General features: G+C 43.9%; 1 protein-coding gene across 3 annotated transcripts in view; it reads left to right on the top strand.

The window, feature by feature from the left end:
• trrap (transformation/transcription domain-associated protein) overlaps positions 1-18,036 on the top strand; it is a 76,208-nt gene that overhangs the window by 4,307 nt on the left and 53,865 nt on the right. For 2 of the 3 annotated variants that reach the window (XM_070926531.1, XM_070926533.1), the window contains exons 10-35: positions 86-182; positions 989-1,127; positions 1,826-1,904; positions 2,506-2,740; positions 2,840-3,176; positions 3,306-3,403; positions 3,547-3,741; positions 3,873-4,064; positions 4,137-4,302; positions 4,397-4,653; positions 5,160-5,360; positions 6,508-6,659; positions 8,534-8,733; positions 9,035-9,252; positions 9,400-9,597; positions 9,819-10,079; positions 10,216-10,377; positions 10,724-10,820; positions 11,137-11,258; positions 12,604-12,774; positions 13,368-13,436; positions 15,050-15,169; positions 15,558-15,677; positions 15,901-16,065; positions 16,205-16,386; positions 16,986-17,184. In XM_070926531.1, the coding sequence (XP_070782632.1) occupies positions 86-182; positions 989-1,127; positions 1,826-1,904; positions 2,506-2,740; positions 2,840-3,176; positions 3,306-3,403; positions 3,547-3,741; positions 3,873-4,064; positions 4,137-4,302; positions 4,397-4,653; positions 5,160-5,360; positions 6,508-6,659; positions 8,534-8,733; positions 9,035-9,252; positions 9,400-9,597; positions 9,819-10,079; positions 10,216-10,377; positions 10,724-10,820; positions 11,137-11,258; positions 12,604-12,774; positions 13,368-13,436; positions 15,050-15,169; positions 15,558-15,677; positions 15,901-16,065; positions 16,205-16,386; positions 16,986-17,184 (4,432 nt within the window). Of the gene's footprint in view, positions 1-85; positions 183-988; positions 1,128-1,825; positions 1,905-2,505; positions 2,741-2,839; positions 3,177-3,305; positions 3,404-3,546; positions 3,742-3,872; positions 4,065-4,136; positions 4,303-4,396; positions 4,654-5,159; positions 5,361-6,507; positions 6,660-8,533; positions 8,734-9,034; positions 9,253-9,399; positions 9,598-9,818; positions 10,080-10,215; positions 10,378-10,723; positions 10,821-11,136; positions 11,259-12,603; positions 12,775-13,367; positions 13,437-14,519; positions 14,541-15,049; positions 15,170-15,557; positions 15,678-15,900; positions 16,066-16,204; positions 16,387-16,985; positions 17,185-18,036 lie in introns of all 3 variants that reach the window. The other variant, XM_070926532.1, reaches the window with a different exon arrangement.

The raw sequence follows: 18,036 nt of genomic DNA on the forward strand, positions 1-18,036 counted from the left end.
AATTGCCACCTACTGCAGGTATACAACATCATTAATGTGTCCGATAAACGGCTTTTGTATGTAAATCGTGCGGCTTCCTTTGCAGGCAACACAAGCTTTATAACAAGGAGTTGTATGCAGACTTCATCGCTGCGCAGATCAAGACTCTGTCATTTCTGGCCTACATCATCCGAATCTATCAGGTACACTTGTTTGATGGCTGTGTGTTGCATCAGTCTCCACTATCAGTGAAGAGGTCCAATGAGACATCTTGCCTTAAAGGAAAATAGTTGTCATTTATAGTTGAAGCCATTTCACTTCCATCATCGTAAATATTTTTTTCGGCAGTACTTGTACTTGTGCAATGTGTAATATACATGCTGTACTAATTTTGAAATGCTTTTTTTTTTGTTGTTTTTGAAATGCATTCTGTTGTCAGACCTGGCATAACATGAACTACTAGCTAAGATCCCTACAATATAGAGATGTTGATGTAGTAAATCAAGCAGGTGTGTTTTGAAGGATTGTTTTCTGAATATCATTTCTTCTTGTGGGCGTCAGGTGATTGGCAGGAAGCAGAGCGTAACATAATGGGCTCACTGATATGAAGACACAGAAGCCGGGGAGAATAAAGATAGAACACACACTTTGAAAAATTAAATTACGACTTAACATTTGCTTTAGTCTTTTCACACTGAGCAAGAATGAATGGCACAAATAGCTTCCTCTGGAGCTGTCTCCTGCTACACTGACTGTGTGCAGACATTATCAGAAACAGTGTAAAAGACAATAAAAACTCAAGACAATTGGTACAAACATCAAAATACACTGATAATACCGTAAAAAGGACTTCTAACCCACCGACATGATTTATTGTACTGTTGTGTGTGCTGTTACAGACACCCTGACTGTCCAAATTCAATCAAAAGATATTAAATTGCCTCTGTACACATAAAAAATGAATTGTGCTTTTAATCATGTGTGTGTGTGTGTGTGTCTGCTCTATCAGGACCTGGTAGGGAAGTACTCTCAGCAGATGGTAAAGGGCATGCTGCAGCTGCTATCCAACTGCCCCTCTGAGACTGCTCACCTCCGCAAGGAACTGCTCATTGCAGCCAAGCACATCCTCACAACTGACCTACGTAGCCGTAAGTACACACACACACAAATGCATCTAAACCAGTGTAAATGGGAAAGTGAGAAGGCTTTTTTTTTTTTTTTTTTTTTTTTACAATGCAGATACATTTCAACACTCTTTTTCCTCTTCAGTGAAAGTTGAAGAAACGTTAAGGCTAATTGCAGTTTAATGTGTTCTTCCTGGTCAAAACATTAGCAGTCTAGACTCTTTCCAAGTCACACTTCATTTTTCACGTTTCACACTTCTGAAATAACAGTTTTATTAGCTGTCAAACCGTGGCTGTAGAACCTCAGTCTGATTTGGTCACTGAGCGCTGAAAAGTGAGGCTGAATGAAATGGAATAAAAGCTCAACCGTCCGTCAGTGAAATCTTGAGACAACGGTACACATTTTGGATGATTTTCCTACATTATACTTCTGTGAGTTACTTCTTCTGTGGCTCAAACCATTTTCAGTGATTCGTCTCTTTTTCTGCAAGAGATTTGACATCATGGAGTTGCAGAAAACTGAGGAAATAATTGTGACAGTTCTCTTCTCGACAAAGCAGGGAGAGGGGCAGTGATACAGTTATTAAAACATTTCTATTATTTTATGTATGTTTATTATTCTCTTTTCTTGTAAAAAAAAAAATGTTATTTAACACCATATATCGCATGGGGCACACCTAATATCTTTGAATCAGGCCATGAAAATGTATCTCGTGTTTCAGAGTTTATACCTTGCATGGACAAACTTTTCGATGAATCCATCCTGATCGGCTCTGGTTACACCGCTCGAGAGACTCTTAGGTGAGTTTTGTGTGCGTTCACGATCATTTGATCTCCTTGATGTCAGTACCCTCTCTCTCTCCCCCTCCCTGCCTTTCGTGGTTGATTGCTCAGCCAGGTGCATGTTAAGTGTCCTCGCATATTAATCAGGCAGTTCTCAGTGCTGCCGAAATTCTCAGTGAAGCTGACTCCAACACTGCAGCGCAGATCGCACTGTCAAGTTGTCATGTACGGCCGCTTCTGTAGAGGGCAGGCTGCTCGCATATCATCCCTTAGGTCGATTTCTAAACCTCATTGACCCTCTTCAGATGCCGAACCAGCTCACCTCATCAACAGAATAGCTGTCATTTCACATTAGTACTACATGGGAAACAAGGCAGTTGGCTGAGACCTGGCAGGACTATCAGTGTCACTCATTATCTCACCTCCTCTCTCTCTTTCTCTCTCACATCTTCCTCACAAGCTACTTTCCATATCTGTCAAGCTTTTCCTGACTTCTGTTTTCCTGATTACTTAGTAAATGTCAGTTTACTGGAGCACAGCCTTTTTCACTACTATGTCATAAAATATGATAATAATTCTGCTCCAGATGTCATAGTTACATGTGTCTCTTTCTCTCCAGACCCTTGGCCTACAGCACACTAGCAGACCTGGTGCACCACGTTCGCCAGAACTTGCCCCTGACAGATTTATCCCTAGCCGTGCAGCTATTTGCCAAGAACATTGATGACGAGTCACTTCCCAGTAACATCCAGACCATGTCCTGCAAGCTGCTGCTCAACCTGGTGGACTGCATCCGCTCAAAGTCAGAGCAGGAGAACGGCAATGGACGGGACATCCTGATGAGGATGCTGGAGGTAGGCAGCGCAGAGCCTGGATCAATAGAAAAGACACTGATGTATATTTCAAACACATTGATAAAGAAACAAATTTCCCCTCTTTCTCCTATAACTCAGGTGTTTGTGCTCAAGTTTCACACCATTGCACGCTACCAGCTTGTCTCCATCTTCAAGAAGTGCAAGCCCCAGTCAGAGATGGGTGTGGTTGATCCTGGGGCGTTGCCCGGGGTACCAGCCACACCCACTCCATCCACCACCCCTGCCATTCAACCTCCCGCTCCTCCCACGCCAGTTACACCGGCGCCTCCACCCCCAGCAACGCCCTTTGACCGACCTGGAGAGAAGGAAGACAAGCAGACGTTTCAGGTGTCGGACTGCCGCAGCTTAGTCAAGACTCTGGTGTGCGGAGTGAAGACAATTACTTGGGGCATCACTTCTTGCAAGGCCCCAGGAGGTGAGAGGACACAGATCCATCCTCAACAACCATGATGGCTTTAGGCACTTTATTTGAAAAGCATCTAGCTAAGTGTGCAGCATATAAACGCATATTTATCAATGATTGTGTTTTTGGGGACTTTTCCAGAGGCTCAATTCATTCCTAACAAGCAGCTTCAGCCAAAGGAGACACAAATCTACATTAAGCTGGTAAAATACGCCATGCAGGCCTTGGACATCTACCAGGTACAGCCAAAGATCTTATCTATACCATCAGTATTTTTATTTGTGCAATGGTGATTAAAGTAAAAATGTAAAGGTCTGTGGAGGTGCAAGTGCATATAAAATGCCAAACAACTAAGTAAACAGCTCATGTTTCTCCTGACCAGGTACAGGTTGCCAATAACCAGCAGACGTACATCAGGGTGGCCAACTGTCAGACTGTACGCATGAAGGAGGAGAAAGAGGTTCTCGAGCACTTTGCTGGGGTCTTCACCATGATGAACCCCCTCACATTCAAGGAGATCTTTCAAACAACTGTGCCATACATGGTGGAGAGGATCTCCAAGAACTATGCACTGCAGGTACATGCTGTCCCACATATAAACAAGAAATGCTGTAAGTTTTGTATTAAGGGAGATATATTCTTCTCACAATTATAGTAATTGCATAACAATTCAGTCTGAATGAATTCTTGTTTTCTGTTGTTTCTCAGATTGTGGCAAATTCTTTCCTGGCCAACCTGTCAACGTCTGCTCTATTTGCCACCATCCTGGTGGAGTATCTTCTTGAGAGACTGCCAGAGATGGGCTCCAATGTTGAGCTCTCAAACCTTTACCTCAAGCTCTTCAAACTAGTCTTTGGCTCAGTGTCACTGTTTGCTGCTGAGAATGAGCAGATGCTCAAGGTAAGCAGGTTTTTTGTGAGGTTAGTTTTTCTTTATCTTTGTCACTCTTTACTAATATGACTGTTTCCTCAGCCACACCTCCACAAGATAGTGAACAGCTCCATGGAGCTGGCCCAATCAGCTAAGGAACCCTACAACTACTTCCTGCTTCTCCGGGCTCTCTTCCGCTCCATTGGTGGAGGCAGCCATGACCTGCTGTACCAGGAGTTCCTGCCCCTTCTACCCAACCTGCTGCAAGGTAGCCTCACACACCGTTACTCTGAATTCAAGACAAGTGTGAAAAAGTATACCCCTCTGTAACACTTCTCTTTCTCCCCTCTCCATGCTGTCAGGTCTGAACATGCTGCAGAGTGGCCTTCACAAGCAGCACATGAAGGATCTATTCGTGGAGTTGTGTTTGACGGTGCCCGTGCGTTTGAGCTCCCTGCTGCCCTACTTACCCATGCTAATGGATCCACTGGTGTCTGCCCTCAATGGCTCTCAGACTCTGGTCAGCCAGGGCCTTCGCACCCTGGAGCTGTGCGTGGACAACCTACAGCCTGACTTCCTCTATGACCACATTCAGCCTGTCAGGGCGGAGCTCATGCAGGTGGGCAGGGAGTTGCATTTTTTACTGAGCTGCCTGGCAGGACACGTTTAGATTCAAAAAGCAACTTGTTCATATCCATTCATTAGATCATTCTCTCAATATCACTTAGCATATCTGCCCTCTAGTGGTCAACAGTGGACACGACAATATCTGCAGACAACACACTGAACCAGGATCACTCGCACACCTCTTCACCACAATACTACTGTTGTTTTTTTATACAACTAGCTCAGCATTGTTACAAACTGTATACCTTTCCCTAACCAAATAGACAGTTGTGATTATAATTAAATGCAACCTACTGTAGCTAGTAACCTACAGCGACTCATTAGCTCTCCCAGCATCTTGTTTATGTTTAATGTAGTGTAGCAGTAATGATTGTAATCTGTCATCACAGTTTTGACAGTGATCAGCTGTTTTAAGTGATTCAGTTTATTTCCCTGCTTGTCTTATTTCCTATCAAAACTGAAGCTTATAATTGCTCCCCTCCTTTTCCTGTGCTGCAGGCCTTGTGGCGTACCCTCCGTAACCCAGCTGAGAGCATCTCTCACGTAGCATACCGGGTGTTGGGAAAGTTCGGTGGCAGCAACAGGAAGATGCTGAAGGAGTCTCAGAGGCTGCATTATGTGGTGACTGAGGTCCAGGGACCCAGCATCAAGGCTGAATTCACTGACTGCAGGACGTACATACAGCTACCCATGGAGAAGGTGAGACCACACAGTTTGTTACATTTCCTGAAACCAGTCTGAAGACCCTTTCTCTCCCTTTTTACCTTTTTGTATCTCAGTTTCAGAAAGAAATAATTAAACGTAAAAGAGCTTGATATTCCTCGTTATTGTTCCCCACTGAGAGCAATATATCCTTGTCAGGGTTTGTGTGTGTGTGTGTGTGAGAGAGAAAGAGAGTGAGGGATGAGATGTGTGTGTCCTCCAGGTAATTAAATTCATCTCCTGTTTCTCCTCCTCATCCCCAGTCAGTAATCATCAATCTAGTGTGGGCCACCATGACGGCATTATTTACTCTCACTAATGGCTGCTCCTTCTTTCTGGCTATCCATCTGTGTGTTTGCCATCATCATGGGCGCAGGCAGCACGCACAGACTCACACACTCTCGCATGCTGCACACCCACATGCACAGGCTGAAGGCATGAATCTCTAGCAGGCTCATGGTACAGCCATACGGTTAGTTGGCATATTGACGGAGAGACTGTTTAAAGTGCTGCAAGGTAGACAGAGAGTTCAAATAACAGTGATCTGAATAACTTGAATCTCTTCAAGGTAGTACAACATGTAAAAACACTCATTTAAGCCGCACATCTCTGGATTTCTTCTGCTTCATTTACTTTTCAAGTTCTTATCCAATTCCATCTCATCTCTTAAATCTAATTTTTTCAATTAGAAAGCTGTGTTTTCTCAGAAGTTTGCATCTTCCTTTTCCCTTAAATTTCATAAATACTAGTAATGGAGTACTTGTCAGTACTTGATATCCTAATACACAGACAGATCTACAATTCAATTCTGCTGTGCCCTCATCTCTCCTCTCATCCTCCCTCTGTTCTTGCATCCTTTTCATCTTCTCCCCTCTGTTCTGAGTGGCATTAATTAGTTCATTTTCTCCCTTTTTAAGTGCGTGGCTGCTGTGGCTTGTCAGCTCATAATGTAGATATCATAATGACCTTTGCTTGGCCAGATGGCGCCCTGTGTTACTTCCTGCAAATTAATCACATATATAGTCATATATCACAATTTAATGATTTAGGAATATTGGTATTTTGCAACATAGGAACTTGTCATTTCACAATACAAAATGGTGAAGATTTTGAAGTAAGATTTGTCTGGTGTATTCCTTCCTAGGCGATAGAGACAGCTCTAGACTGTCTGAAGAGTGCCAACACGGAGCCCTACTACAGACGACAGGCCTGGGAGGTCATTAAGTGTTTCCTGGTGGCCATGACCAGTCTGGATGACAACAAGCACGCTCTCTACCAGCTTCTGTCTCATCCCAAGTAAGTAAACATTCTGGGTTTGATTTGGACTGTGGCATACGCCTTGATATTGTGGCCTTTTTTTCTTTTTACAATTAATTGAGGAGAAAAAAAGGTTGATGTCCTCACCATCTGCACTAATTTCTCTCTCTCCACTCTGTTTCTGTTGTTGTGTCACATGACGATGGTGCAACTGAACAACACACCTGTTAAATGATTGGCTGTTTGCATATCACTCATAGCAGCAGGATATAATAATCTGTTTTTGAGCCAGGGCGTATTTGTTATATGCTTTCATAGCAGTATGCAGTTAATGCACTTAAGTGAAACTATCGACAACTAGCTGTTGGTGAAGTGTCTGTTGGCGGTACATATCTCTATCGTTTTAACGCCCAGGCCCAGTATGTATATGTTTCGTGTTGCTGTGTTAAGTTAGTTAAGTCGACACAAATGGCAGGGGTTTTACAATGACATATCCCACGCTTGATGTTGAGTCCATACACAGCCAGGTCTCCAATCAATCATCCCCCTCTTTAACTTTTACTTGACTCAACATGACCTTGACCTCTGCCCATGCCCACTGCTTACCCCCCCCCCCCCCCCCCATTCTTGTCTGATCTCTCACAAGCCCACCCAATCACACCAGCTCGTCCCACCTCCCCATTACCTCCACCCCTGTCCCGCCACCTGCTGACATGCCCTGCTTTCTCAAGTCTCGTCTTCACCCCTCTCCCCGCCACACACTGCCTCATCAATTCCATCTCAAGAGCGGGAGTTGCTAATTACACACTCACAGGCCCCCCACCCCTCTGGCAGACTTCACTGCGAGGCGGAGACACATACATGAACAGACAAACAAGAAGGGGGGTTGGACATCGGGTGGGTTAGTCACATTACCATCATTGATCCCCGGGCAGGGGCTAATTGACTTTCCCCTGTCTGTTTACGCTGCACCATGCCCCTTACACTCTCCTGTCATTACGCACTAACACACACATGCACACGAGTACGTCTGTGTGCACATTTCTGCCGGGATAATGAAGTGTGTCAGTTATGATCTGGGGCCCTGCACCTGCCGCCGCCTCTTGTCAGATGTCTCGATTTGCAGTGTCCTCTCTCTCTTGAAAGATTTAGTCTCCTTTTCTCTCTCTCTCTCTCTCTCTCTCTCTACCTCCCCCTCACTTCATCTTCACACCATCTCTCTTTGCCTCAGTATTTGGTCACTGTATATCCTTCCAGTTTTAAAAGGGAAAAAAGATACATGGAGCGGAACGGAGCAGTGTTGGAGTGGCAGGCCGCCGAATAAGTGAAGGGCAATTGATCTGACATTCTGTCAACCACGCCACCCTCCACTTTTTCCATCCGCCATGTTCCTTGCTCGCCTCTGTCCTTTCCTCTCAGCCCCCCCCCCCCCCCCTCCACCCCCCTTCCCCTTCTCTCTCCTCCTCCAAAGAGTAGTCTTTTAAATGGCAATAATGAAATGAAGCGATCCATCAGGTCTGCCCCTGGCGTGTGGCATTATAAAACACAAGCTCAAGCATGGAGAAAACAGCTGCTCAATCACACCACAGCCCAGTTGCCGTTAGCAGCTGTAAATAACAAAAATACCAACAGGGGACAAAGAGGGAGGCAGAGGAATAGAAAGGCAGGAGCGAAGAGGAGAGAGAGAATTTAAGGACAAAGAGAATCAGAGTTACAGGTTTGGGGACTGCAGAGAGGCAGCGGACGTGGATCTTTATTTTGAAACATTGGACGAAAAGGCTGAACACAAACCATTAAATGATTTTTGGGCTTTCAGCTTAAAGAAAGTTTCTGTGCCACTGCCACGTGTTGTTATATTGTCCTTGTTGATATGTAATCCTCTAACTCATTGTGTGGATGTTCTCCCCCATTAGCTTTGCTGAGAAGTGGATCCCCAATGTCATCATCTCTCACCGCTACAAAGCACAAGACACGCCTGCCCGCAGAACTTTTGAACAGGCCCTGACTGGGGCATTCATGTCTGCTGTGATAAAGGACCTGAGGCCCAGCGCGCTGCCCTTCGTAGCCAGCCTGATTCGCCATTACACCATGGTCGCTGTGGCTCAGCAGTGTGGTGAGGGACTGCTGGTGCTCTTCGTACTCTCTACATCTAATATTAGCTTTCTGTTTTGCCCTGGCATTGGCATTTATTCCCATCTGCACAAGAAAATCAGTCACTTTCCAATTTTGTCCTTTCTCTGGTGTTATTAGAATTCTGGCTTTTTCATTTGACACAACATAAAAAAGTAATAGATATTTAAAAGTTACATGTACTGTAGTTGTAACATTTAATCTATATAAAAATTCATACATACATATACGTATAATTACATACATATAATCATAATTCCTGTTGTCCTCTCCCTTTTTCCCAGGTCCGTTCCTGCTGCCGTGCTACCAGCTGGGCAGCCAGCCAAGCACAGCCATGTTCCACAGTGAGGAGAACGGCTCAAAGGGCATGGATCCGCTGGTTCTGATTGATGCCATAGCTATCTGCATGGCCTACGAGGAGAAAGAGCTGTGTAAGATTGGAGAAGTTGCCCTGGCTGTTATCTTCGACGTGGCCAGCATCATCCTTGGCTCCAAGGAGAGGGTAAGTCACTGGGAGGAGGGTTCAGTTGTTTGTGAATGCAATAAAGACATTGACACTTTTGCTCATCGTGCCAATTGTTTTGTTTCTGTGGTATAGTTTTTAAATGGGAATCAGTTAATCATCCTGGCCTCTTGTCTACACCTTCAGGCATGCCAGCTGCCCTTATTCTCCTACATTGTGGAGCGTCTGTGCGCCTGCTGCTATGAGCAGGCCTGGTATGCCAAGCTTGGCGGTGTGGTGTCCATCAAGTTCCTGATGGAAAGACTGCCTCTGATCTGGGTCCTACAGAACCAGCTCACCTTTCTCAAGGCCCTGCTTTTTGTCATGATGGACCTCACAGGAGAGGTGAGAGGAGATGACTGAATATCTATCAAATCTAATATTTAGCAAATCATTTCAGGAGGAGTAGATTTACCTTCTTTCGACTTGTTGTCAGCTTTTGTCCTCACATGATGTTTCACAAAGACTTGCAGCAGGTGCAATGTAACAACTTTGCTCTCGGTCACACCACTGTTCTCTCACTGCAGTGGCCTTGTACTTACTACCCTATTGATTTTCACAATAAGGTGTCAAATGGAGCAGTAGCCATGGCGAAGACCACCCTGGAGCAGTTGCTTGTGCGCTGTGCCACTCCACTGAAAGATGAAGAAAAGACGGAGGAGCTGCTGGCTGCACAGGACAAGTCTTTCCACATGGTCACGCATGACCTGGTCCGAGAGGTCACCTCCCCAAACTCAACCGTCAGAAAGCAGGCCATGCACTCCCTGCAGGTGCTCGCCCAGGTCACCGGCAAGAGTGTTACCGTCATCATGGAGCCACACAAAGAGGTGAAACCAAGGACCATGAAGTTTTTGACCATTCTGGGCTGACACCACCTGAGAGTCTCTCAATTTTGAAACAGAACTTGAGAGTGAAATACAAAATGTCCTTTAATCCACAATTATTGATTGTTTTTCTCTTCAGGTGTTGCAAGATATGGTTCCCCCCAAGAAACACCTGCTCCGCCACCAGCCTGCCAACGCCCAGATCGGCCTTATGGAGGGCAACACCTTCTGCACCACCCTGCAGCCCCGCCTCTTCACAATGGATCTCAATGTCATGGAGCACAAGGTCTTCTACACAGAGGTATGCAAGATGCAGAAGTCACTGACATTAATCAGTTGTTTTATTAGTTTTGATCATATTCTTTTTGTTGTTCTTGTTTTTATTTATACAAACACATTCAAGCACATTGTAAACTCTTTTTTTCCATATTAAAACATATATTTAAATGACATTTTGCACAATGTTATGGTGCAAAAGCATCTCAAGCACTCAGGATCTTGCATATTTTTCACAAAAGAGGAGAACGGAGAACATTTTACAGACGGTGGACTCTTGCAAACATAAATATGTTAAATCACCACTTTAGCACGCTGATCATTGACCTCTGACCTTTTTGTGTGTGTATTTTCTCCCCTTCTCTTTGTAGCTGTTGAATCTGTGTGAGGCAGAGGATGCTGCTCTGATGAAGCTGCCCTGTTACAAGAGCCTCCCCTCCCTGGTTCCCCTTCGCATCGCTGCTCTCAGTGAGTCTCTGCTGAATCTGTTACTCGTCTTTTGTGTTCATTGCAAGTTGTTCTAGATGAAGCTAAATACCTGAAATTTGCAAACTATTCACAATTCATTATAATTTGATGGTCTAACTATTGTTGTCATGTGAGCAGAGATTGTTTTGATAATTAACGTTGACCATATTTTGTGCCTTTATCTTTTTACCACTATGAATTGGAAATAATCTGACTTGTTATGTTTGCCTTATTGTATTGATTTGATCATCTCTTGTCTGTTTCTTGTCAGAAAGGAAGACTTTAATGTCACTGATGTTCTTTCTTTCCTGTTTAGATGCCCTGGCAGCCTGTAATTACTTGCCACAGTCCAGAGAGAAGATCATTGCTGCCCTGTTTAAAGCCCTCAACTCCACCAACAATGAACTGCAGGAAGCGGGCGAGGCATGTATGAGGAAGGTCAGTGCCCCCTCAAACCCATCATCTTTACCAAGTATAACCAGTCCATTTCTGTTTGTAGAATAGCTACTTTTAAAAAGTGAATGATTTCTCATATTTCATCACTTATTAGACTTAGCATATACAATGTCATGATGCCCAACTGGCTTTTTATGGTCTACTTTTACGATTACTTACAACGCTCAGACCTGTGTTATATCACTCACTTCAGCTGCAACTCCTTTTGAGCAAAAACACTGCCTGAGACCCACAGACATGACCTTTCTAAATCTGGATTAAAGACTGTGCCCTTAAGATATGAAGCGGTCTACCCAAGATCAAACTGTTGAATTTGGTGACAGCCCTTAAATCTTTTCTAAAATCACATTTTCTGCACTTTTTGAAATGGCCTTCTACTGTGTTACCCATATGCTTTTCCCTCTTGATTTATCTATTTGTATCATTTGCTCTTATGTTACGTTATACTGTGCTTGTTTTGTATTTTTTGTTTTCTATGTATAATTTATTATCTTGTTTTCCGTTGTTCTTCCTGCTTCATTAGTCTTTTATCTGTATCACTCATATCATTTGCCATCTTAAAAGTCCTTTCTTAATCCTCCCCTCATACCATTTCCCCACCCAGTTATCTTCATATGGACCTCCCTCTGCTTTATCACACTGTCCCTGAACCAGTCCTGCCTCTATTCATCAAAGTATCCATACCATCTTAGCCTCTATCAATCTAGCCTGAGCTCTTTGTCCCCTTTCCCTTCCATTTCTGTGTCCTTCATTTTCTTTCTTTACCACCGTCACTCCTTTTCACTATCCTGGGATTTTTTTTTTGCCTAGCCGTTCTCTGCTCTCTCCATTCTTTCATCTCTGCCCTGCTAGCACTAATGAGCGTTGCCATGGCCCGATCGATACAGGATGGAGTGTTTGTTCTCAGCACTGAGAGGAAAATGAATGTGGCTGCCATGCATCATTCCCTCCCCTCTGTGTGAGGGTGTGGGTGTGCGTCATCAGTGTTTTCGTGTTGGCATGTGTGCTTGTTTATGGCTGGTCATGCCCTCATTTGAGTGGCCTTAGTTCCTTAATGGAGATGCAAGGGGTAGTGAGCAGAACACGGGGCTAGAAAGACTGACAAGGCCAGGTCTAATGTAGGGAAAAATGATTTGGTTAACGCATTGGAGGAAAAAGATCTGGCCGCAGACCTGAATAATACTTTAAAGCTCTAACAGATTTGTTTATATAACATAGGAAATTCTGCAGAGGCATATATTTACAAAGTACAGTGCAGATCTTTCAGCGCAACCTTGTTTCTTTTACAATACTCATTTTACAGCTGTTTGCCTGTACTGTGTTTTAGTTCCTGGAAGGTGCAACCATTGAGGTGGACCAGATCCACACTCACATGCGCCCCCTACTGATGATGCTGGGTGACTACCGCAGCCTGACGCTCAACGTGGTGAACCGCCTAACCTCTGTCACGCGTCTTTTCCCCAACTCCTTCAACGACAAGTTCTGTGATCAGATGATGGTGAGAAGCTTCAACCTCTGTCCTCCTCCTCATCCTCCTCAGACGACACCTTCTATTCAAAACACCTGACAGCACAGAATGTAGTTCATCATGGCATCAACATGGCAGACATGGCAACCAAACCTTGCAACTGTGGTAGTGTATAGATTCTTTTAGAGTATCTAAATAGGATTATTTAAAAATTATTTTAATGTTCAATTCCTAGTTTCTATTAAAATTTATAGTATTATTTAAAAAATGTATTAATATTGTTTAAAACCGCAATAAGCAGTAGTAAATGTAATGTAACCTACAAGAGTGTGGCTCAAAACTTGGTTAGTACAAGGTGTCGGGTCATGGTGCAGCAGTGATTATTGTCGGCACACGTGTCTGCGGTATAATAGTTTCATGATTTAACAAAGCTTTGCAGCAGATGTTTTGTTTATTAGGTGAAACTGTGTTATTTATTACTTGAATCTCTTAAGTAAATATTCTGTCCTTATTGGTGCCATGTTCTGCTATTGAGCTAGATACACACACACACACACACACACACACACGTACATGTACTTCACCAACACACAGTCTCAATGTTGTCTCTCTGTCTTTCTTAGCAACACCTGAGGAAGTGGATGGAGGTGGTTGTAATAACACACAAGGGAGGCCAGCGCAGTGATGGCAGTGTAAGTATATACAGTTCAGACAGACCAGAGACAGACACACACACACACACACAGAAACAAACAGTCATAGCCCATAGGAGCAGGTCAATACAGCTGTCTACTGCCACCATGTTTTGTTCAGTTGATCTGTCCTGCCTAAACCAAACAGCCCTCACTGTAGGGGCAGAGAAATTGCCCCTTATACACACAAAGCCATAGTCACATGTAGTCAACACCTCCTCAGTGTGGCCTCCTCCCTGATGAGTTGTGAGTGGCCATATTACAATCAATGATTAATTAGGCGCCAGGCAGGCGGTGGTGGGCCCAGCGCTGCGTCTCCTCATTATCTCCCCGACAGATAACCTTGTAAAAGCAGAGAAAAGGTGAGAGAGAAGGAGGGGGAAAAACAGCTGCCTCTCCCTCATAGAAATAATGCCCTTTTTTCCCCTCGCTTCTCTTTATGCGAGTTCTTCCTACCGCATTTCAAAATGGTGTGCTTAATTAGATGCAAATTGGCCCGTTGTCTTTCCCTCCCTCTAACCCGTGGTCTTTGTGCATGTTGACAGCAAGGCTGGCAGTGACAACAAAGCCAGGGTCAGGGGGTCAATTAGCTAAGCCTGATAAAGACAATAAAAGGAGAAAGAGTAGATTGAGCAGGCCTGAGGAGGATAGTCTGAGGCCATGTAGGCATGAAAGAGGGGTTTTGACAGAGAGGAGGAGAATATGGAGTGGTGTAACGAGGTGTGAGGAGGAGTAAAGAACTTGTATGAAAGAAAAAGACTATTTTACTTTACAAAAACAAAATGTCAGTACTCATGGCCTGATATCTGTCAGAATAGTGTTTTTCCTCCAAATACTACGGATTCTGTGTTGCTCCTCTAACACTCCAGTATGGCCCCTGCCTTGTTATTCACCCAGTGCTGAGAAAAGTTGTTCCCGAGGTCCCTCGCAAAGGTTGCTGCTGTCTCCCCGTTCATTTCATTATCACCCTGTCTTATCTGCTCACCTTCCATATGGAACAAAGACAGACAACACACACAGCCACACAAAAATGCACACATACTGCTCTGCTGACTCTGATCATTGTCTCCCGTTCCGGTACAGCCTGCGTTGGAGGGCGTTGAGGTGAGATGTGACCTGGTGTTGCGCCCTCTGTTGGTGACTCTCTGTCAGTGATTTTAACTTAGTTGAACCAGTGTCGTGGTAGTGGTGCTGGTGGAGTTGCCCTGTATTTCTGTGTCCTTGTGTCTGTTGTCGTCTTTAGAAATGTTACTGTCATCTCAGCCTCGCTCTAACCTCACATTTTGACTGTTTTAGAAATGTCTGATTCTCCCCCTTTCCCTTTGACTTTTGCACTTCTAAGATATCAATATTACAAGGTTTATTATGAAACATTTTTTTTGTTTCTACCCTGTGCGAATGTAATCCAAGAACTCCTGTGGGAAATTAACTACCCAATGAGCACAGATTGCATTTTCAGTCGTCTGACTAAGATTCATCCTCGTGTTTCCACAGTGGCTGTCCATCAAGACTGTCTGTTAGAAACTATGTCCGTGTCTAATTCCATCATCTCTCCAAGACGTTTCATCCACTCCCCTCTTTTCTCCGCTCTTTTTCTCCGACTCTTTCTCCAGGAGATGAAGATCTGCTCTGCCATCATTAACCTTTTCCACCTGATCCCAGCTGCTCCTCAGACTCTGGTCAAACCTCTGCTGGAGGTGGTCATGAAGACAGAGAGGGCCATGCTCATAGAGGTAGGACACCAACTCCACTCTTTAGAGTTGTAGGGATTGTCCGGTCCTACTTAACAAGTAGTGTAAAAATACATCGTAGATATGCAGTGAACGAAGGCTGCTGGAGGAGATTCTAGAGCACTTCTCAAACAGCAGTTCAAGCAGTGCATGATAGATTTGCAGTAAATACTTGAAAACTCTGATAATCTCATGATATAATTTTTTCCACCCTGGGATAAGCTCCCTAATCCTATTTGATCTATATCTGATGTATAGTGTTACATTAAACTCTGCTATTAAGCATAGATCTTCACAAGAAAGTAATAGAATCTAAATCTGCATTTTTCTTTCTGCTCCCATTTTTCTCTGTTTCTCTTTTCCTCCCTCTCACTCTTCCCTCCTGTGCCAGGCCGGCAGTCCATTCAGGGAGCCTTTGATCAAGTTCCTGACACGTCACCCATCTCAGACAGTGGAGCTGTTCATGATGGAGGCTACGCTGAACGACCCCCAGTGGAGCCGCATGTTCATGGTCAGCCACCGGCAGCTCTAAGTAGCAGTCCCTTCAGTCTTTTCATTGACACATTTGCCATTTAAACTGCATTTTGCCTCCTCAGTAATGGGCTATAATCAGGGATATATTGTGTGTTTTGGCTCAGTGGTCCTGTTGACACCAAATTTAGATGGATCACTCCCAGGAAAAATGTTTAATTTTCAGAGTCATTTTTTAAATGTGCGTATGTGTTCATATACAGAGTTTTCTGAAACACAAAGATGCCAAGCCACTAAGAGACGTGCTGGCCTCTAATCCCAACCGCTTCGTCCCCCTGCTGGTTCCCGCTGGCACTGCAGCAACAGTTCGACCTGGATCTCCCTCCACCACCACAGCCAGATTGGACCTACAGTTTCAGGCTATCAAGGTATACATATTTTCATTACAAGTGTATCTATTTATGCATCCAGCAGACACACGCTAACCATGCTAATCTGAATACTACATAACAATCGGTAATTCCATCATATGACCTCTAACCTTTCTTCATCATCCCCTTTCCCCAGATTATCAGCATCATAGTGAAGAATGATGAGGGTTGGCTGGCGGGGCAGCACTCCCTGGTTAGCCAGCTAAGGCGAGTCTGGGTCAGTGAAGCCTTCCAGGAGAGACATCGCAAAGACAACATGGCTGCCACCAACTGGAAGGAGCCCAAGCTGCTGGCCTTCTGCCTGCTTAGTTACTGCAAGTACGTAGATTTATTCCAGTTGTAAATGGGATGAAAATTGTCTAAATGTTGTACAAAGTTGTTGCATAACCTGGAAATGGACAAACAATATGCCGTCTCTCAACAGCTACTGCGAATGAGCCTTTGGGCCAAGCGTTACTCTGAAATTAACAATTCAACCAACAGAGTGATGACTTAAGTGATTCTTTGAGTACCATATTCGAGTTATTAGCTTATGTTAGCTTAATTCTTTTTAAAAGTTAGTGCAGTCTCTAACTTTCACTAACTCAGTGGCATTCCTATAATAAATGACCTTCTCATTCCTCCTCTCTGTCTGAGCACAGAGAAAGTGCTAAAACACTTGGTGCACCAGGCACTTAGCAGATGTTTATTTCAGACCCTGCAATTAACCCCCAACCACTCCAGCCAGGAATTTTAAAGTGTTCAGTTGACCTTCTTTTGATAAACACATTTTCTATGAGTGTATAACTGGCTAATTACCCGAGTCACACTGGTATCTAATATTATTTGAACGTTCTGTTGTACAATATCACTGTTTCTGACATTAGCCGTATCTGTATATGTGCAGTGAACTTATTGACCCCCTGTCTCCTCAACAGGCGTAACTACTCAGAGATCGAGCTGCTGTTCCAGCTGCTGCGGGCCTTTACAGGTCGCTTCTTATGCAACATGACCTTCCTGAAGGAGTATATGGAGGAGGAGATTCCCAGGAACTACTCCATTGCGCAGAAACGGGCCCTCTTCTTCCGCTTCGTTGAGTTCAATGACCCACACTTCAACGATGAGCTTAAAGCTAAGGTACGTACACAGGCAATCAGAGCAGGAAAGTCAATTTACGTCTTCATGCTACAGGGACCTAAAACTCCCAATGACTTTTACAATTTTACAAACCATCTTTTGGAATTGACATTCAAGTGATGGTCGGAGGTATGATACACAGTCTTACTAACCACATGGGGGAAAAAATGTAACCTACTTGTGGACAACACCAAAACCTGCCCACCATTCATGAGTCCACCAGTTGAAATAAGGAGAGAATGAGATTCAATTTGTTTTTGTGTAAAATGTCTAAATTTGGAAATGGAGTTGTTACAACATGTCATAATTGTTTATTTTCAGTGAAAGACAAATGATTCAAGGCAGGGATTAAGGACTCTGCAGCTTTGCTGTTATGTTTCTCTTTTCTTCTGGCACAGCAGTTATTACTCATTGTTGGTCTTATAAAACCTGCTAAAGAAAAAAAATATTTAAATTAATATGCTAATTTAAAACCAGAGGGCCCACGTAGGCCTTAATTGAAAGGGAAAAAAAGAAATATATGTTTTGGACTTTTTGCATTTTGCTGAAAAATAGATTAAAATCTTGGCTTGCCCATGAGTTTGCAAAAATATTGAGAATTATTTTTTTGGCCACATTACCCAGTCCCAGACTGAATGATGCATTATTAATCATGTTGCAAAATGCCTTGAGCAGCTCCTCAGCTTACTTACTTTGCTTCCTCAGTGTGGGACCTGATCTATGTGACTTTTATGGTTGGTGTGTTTTGTACCAGAAGTTCTTTGATGGAGTCAGGAAGGTCATTTTGTCTGGTTTGAGACCCTCAGAGGCTCACAGATGAGTGCGTCTGTCCTCTCTACCTGACCTGCTGCT

Source organism: Enoplosus armatus, chromosome 20, assembly GCF_043641665.1.
Source record: "Enoplosus armatus isolate fEnoArm2 chromosome 20, fEnoArm2.hap1, whole genome shotgun sequence".
Classification (NCBI taxonomy): Eukaryota; Metazoa; Chordata; class Actinopteri; order Centrarchiformes; family Enoplosidae; genus Enoplosus; species Enoplosus armatus.